General features: G+C 39.8%; 1 protein-coding gene across 1 annotated transcript; it reads left to right on the forward strand.

Annotated features, from left to right (window-relative positions):
• Window positions 1-2,840: 2,840 nt before the first annotated feature.
• Window positions 2,841-3,833, forward strand: LOC130826467 (uncharacterized). The gene has a single exon (XM_057692055.1). It carries the CDS (start codon window positions 2,841-2,843, stop codon window positions 3,831-3,833), a length of 993 nt encoding a protein of 330 aa, XP_057548038.1.
• Window positions 3,834-4,902: the final 1,069 nt, after the last annotated feature.

The raw sequence follows: 4,902 nt of genomic DNA on the forward strand, positions 1-4,902 counted from the left end.
TAAATTTAAAAGATAGGATAGTAGTTTGCTTGTGGATTACCTTCCTACACCATGAATAACAATCAATAATTAAAATACCAATCAATTCATATGTTCCCAAATTTATAGTTGATCCAAACACTCATATTATTCAATTAAGATCCATAACCCAACAATACCAATCCATAAAGGGAAAACAATAAACCTAAGTTAACCTCAATTACTCAATAAATAACCTTAAACCTCCAATTTATTTATACTTCCTAATCCCACATAATAAATTCCATTTTAGTATCATAACAGAACACTTGTTAGTAATTTGGTCATAACTCTCTCATACGAACTCATTTTGGGGCGATTCAAGTGCCTACGTGATCGCGACTCGAAGCTCTACAAATATCATGAAGACACCAGAACCCAAAAACAATCAAAACTATCCCAAAATAGCCAAAACAGAAGGTTCTCATTGATTTCATGACAGCCAGCTAGTACTTCACTATTTTGAACGTAACTCTCTCATACGAACTCATCTTGGGGCGATTCAAGTGCCCACACGACCGCGACTCAAAGCTCTACAAATCTCATGCAGACATCAGGAGCTAAAAACGAACATAACAATACAGAAAATTGCAAAACAGTAGGACCTTACTTTTGGACTGAAATTTCAGAATCCTTATTACATAGTTTGATACTAGAAAATTAAACCCATATAACCATTACTAATCAACACTAGCAAAGAACCCAATTACTAATTAAACTCATATACTCTAATTAAATTCAAGTTGATACCCAAATTGAATCCACATACCAAATTGAATCCACATACCAAACTACTTTAAAACATTCAATTAATACTTAAATAGAATAGTTTGTGGATTACCTCAATCACTATTGAAAGACCTTGCAATCTTGAACTTCAATTTGAGTCACAAAATCCCCAATTATTTCATGTTCAAAGATAACACCATTTAAATGTAGAAGAGGGGTGGAGAGGCGCGCGGCCAGGGCTGCCGTGGCCTGCTGCATGAGGCTGGTGGTGGTACGGTGCGTGGCTGCGTGGTGCGGCTGGCCTGGATCAGTTGTGAGGTAGGCGGTTGGCTGATTTGAGAGAGAGAGAGAGGGGTCAAGGAAGAAGAGAATGTGAGGGAGATGGAGTTTAGAAATTTTAACGTGAGAGGGGAGGCGTGTGTGCGTGAGTGAAGGGAGATGTCGGTTTACATTGGGGATAAGAATGGGTTTTATTTTTAGCTTTGACCCATTAAATTCTATTAATGTCGTCTCCTCGTAAGACAATCTTATATAACACGTGTTGTAAGGATACAATAGGCGATTTATAAAATAAGTAATTGGTAGTATGAATAAGAATTGCATTTAGAAATTTATTTTTCAATACTTTATTTAAATTTATTTTTATAAAGATAAGATTGTAATCAATTAATAAAATATAATCAAAATACACTTTTATCGAAGTATTCTTTGTACGAATTTTATACATTAAATAAAATATACCTTTTTCTTGAAAATATTAACAAATGAAATACTTGAGTCAATATTATCAAAATAATAATATTATTACTCGGATTAACTTACTTAATAACCCCAATCAGCTTAATAAACTTATAATTAAGCTTTATTAAATGTAGCCTATTTCAAATACAGTATGTCAGGATATGGGGAGGATGCAAGTGCCTCTAGGGAGGGTGTAGTCCCTGATAAAAGGGAGCTGCTGAAGCTCAGAATGACGAAGAATAACTTTGGGACCCAGCATCTTGAGACTGTCAAGGAAAAGTCAGATGGGCAGTATGTTCCTAACAGAAATAAGATACAGTCTGTTTTAATTCTTGAGCCATCTACAAAGCTGAGGAAGTGCAGTGATGACAGAACAAAAGAACATCATAACATAATCTGCTGGGAGAGGAACAGAAGGTCTGATTGTGTGGAGGCACAAGCAGATTCCACAGATTGTGAGGTGTACGGGGCTCAGCAACTTGAGACTGTCCGGGAAACTTCAGAGGGCATGTATGTTCTTAACAGAAATAAGATACAGTTTGTTATATGTCTCGAACCATCCACGAAGCAGAGGGAGTGCAGTGATGACAGAACAAAGAAGCAACATTTTTTGATCTGTTGGGAGCAAAACAGAAGGTCTGCTTGTATGGAGGCACAAGCAGATGTCACAGCTTCTGAGGTGGTTGAAAATCCTGATTACAGAAGTAACAATTTGAAAGTGGTGAAGAATCAGGAAAATAGTAGTCATGATTCAGGAACTGGTCTGGGAGCTGGACATGATTCTGGTACTGTCAAAGTTACTCATGAACCAAAGGATAGAATATTGAATGCTGGGGATAATGGGATCAAGGAGCTGGAAAACAGAGATCACCATAACTTAGACATAGTTGAACCAGTTCTTTGTGAAATACTCAATAAACCTGTTGACAGAGAATGCTCTGTTGAATGCCTTGTCCCTTTTGATGATCCTTTAATTGCCCATATATGTGATAAGTTTGATTGTGTACGTGATCATGTGTGGTTTGATCCGATTGTGTTAGATGAAAATGTAGTTTTTGTCTCCCCTGTGGCGTTGACCCCCTCCACAAACAGCAAAGCGTCCAAACCCCGTGGTCGTCCTCGAAAAGCTATGGACCAACCATCTACCTCAAACAACCCATCCCACCCCCCCATCATGCTGCCTGGTTGAAGCTCAAAAAACGTGGGAGACTGCAAAAAGTTTGGGTATCTCATCAAATGATGAGAAGGCTACTCTGTCTGCACTCCGAAAATCAAAAAGACTTCTCAATTTGGAGGGTAACACCGGCTAATTGGCCCTGAATGTTTTGGTGGTGGTTGAAAATTGTGTATACATGAATTGCCTCTTCTGGAATATTCGTGGTATTGGGAAAGGGGAGAAAAGCTTGTCCATTAGGAACTTTGTAGATAAGAAAAAGATCACCTTCATGGGCCTTGTGGAAACCAAACATAGAATTTCGCTCCAAAACAGGATGAAAAGAATGTGGGGTAACGAAGAATTTGAAATCTGTGAAGTATTTGCATCTGCTACGAACGGAGGGGGTGTAGTTGCGGTATGGGACACAAATACCTTCAATGCCTCTGTCCAACATACAGGGAATAGATGGATACTTATCGAAGGCACTATCATCGAACACAACTTTGAATGCTGTGTGGGTATCATCTACGGCCACAATGATAGAGTGGGAAGATTCACACTCTTTGAGGAACTTAGACTAAAGTTGGTGCGTATCAATAAGCCAACATTGCTGCTGGGGGATTTCAACGTAACACTTCATGCTTGGGAAAGAGTTGGCTCCTACACATGCGACCGTAGTATGAGAGAATTTTCAGAATGGATAGATGATCTGAATTTGATTGATATTCCTCTACATGGGGTGAATTTTACCTGGAGACGGAATAACTCGCAAAGCAAGCTTGATAGGGGTCTATGTAGTCAATCTTGGATTACAAAATTCTCGAACATGAACTTGATGGGCCTAAACAGAAGCACCTCTGATCATAACCCGTTACTCTTAACATTGGTACCTCACGAAAACTGGGGTCCCAAACCCTTTAGGTGCTACGACGCTTGGTTCATGAACCCCCATTTCAAAGCTTTCCTTTCAAATGAATGGCGCAGTATTCCTGATGTACCTCTACACAACAAGATGAAGATCATTAAGACCCCTTTGAAATCATGGCGTCGGGAAAACTTTGATGTCATAGACAAAAAGATAGCTGATTTGGAAGTGGTTATACATGATTTGGAAAGGAAAGGTGAAGACAGAGTGCTCGACTCCGTGGAGATGGCGAGACTGAAAGCGGCAAGTAGTATTCTTCACTAGTGGCTCATCAGAAGAGAGAGAGTCTGGAGACAAAAAGCTAGAACATATGGCTTTAACATCAAAGATCACAACATGAAATTCTTCCATGCCTCGACTATTTTCAAACGCAAGAAAAATGAAATTAGTCAGGTAATCATAGATGGCAGGCGAGTGGCTGGGGTCGCAAACCTCAAGGAGGGAATCAGAAATCATTTTAGGCACAGGTTCGCCCAAGATCAAATACCGGGGTTTGACTTCGACTTGAAAAACCATCCAAAAGTCTCATCAGAACAAGTTCTTCTCCTTGAAGCAACACCATCCAGGGAAGAAATAAAGAAAGCAGTCTGGGCATGTGGTATTGATAAGGCTCCGGGGTTCGATGGGTTTAACTTCAAATTCATCAGGGAAATGTGGGAAGTACTCGAGGATGAAATCTACGAATCTGTTTTGGAGTTCTTTATATTAGGACACTCGGTCAGGCATCTGAACGTCACTTGGGTTACATTGATCCCGAAAAGAGAAAACCCCACAGATATCGACGACTACAGGCCAATCAGCATGGTAGGCGCTCTATACAAAATCATTGCCAAAATCCTTTCAACCCGGCTCAAAGTAGTCATCGATACTCTTATTGATGAATCCCAAAGTGCTTTTGTCATGAATCGACAGATCCTTGATGGAGTTTTGATTGCAAATGAATCTCTTAGATGGCTGAGAAAAAAGAGAATTCCTGGAACTCTTATTAAACTGGATTTCTAAAAGGCATACGACTCGGTAAACTGGTCTTTCTTGGAGCTTGTTATGGGTAAACTAGGCTTTGGACGAAAATGGATTAAATGGATTATGAACTGCGTCTCCACCGCATCCATGTCTATCCTTCTGAATGGATCACCGTTGCAACCGTTCAAAATGGAGAAGGGATTGAGACAAGGAGATCCCCTATCGCCATATCTGTTTATCCTTGTCAGCGAAGCTCTCGTCCACATTCTGAAAAAAGCACACCACATGAACCTGATCCAAGCGGTTGAAGTTGGAAAGGCAAAGGTCAGCTTGGAACACCTCCAATTTGCAGATGATACTCTGATTTTTG

This window comes from Amaranthus tricolor, chromosome 11, assembly GCF_026212465.1.
Source record: "Amaranthus tricolor cultivar Red isolate AtriRed21 chromosome 11, ASM2621246v1, whole genome shotgun sequence".
In the NCBI taxonomy this organism is placed as follows: domain Eukaryota; kingdom Viridiplantae; phylum Streptophyta; class Magnoliopsida; order Caryophyllales; family Amaranthaceae; genus Amaranthus; species Amaranthus tricolor.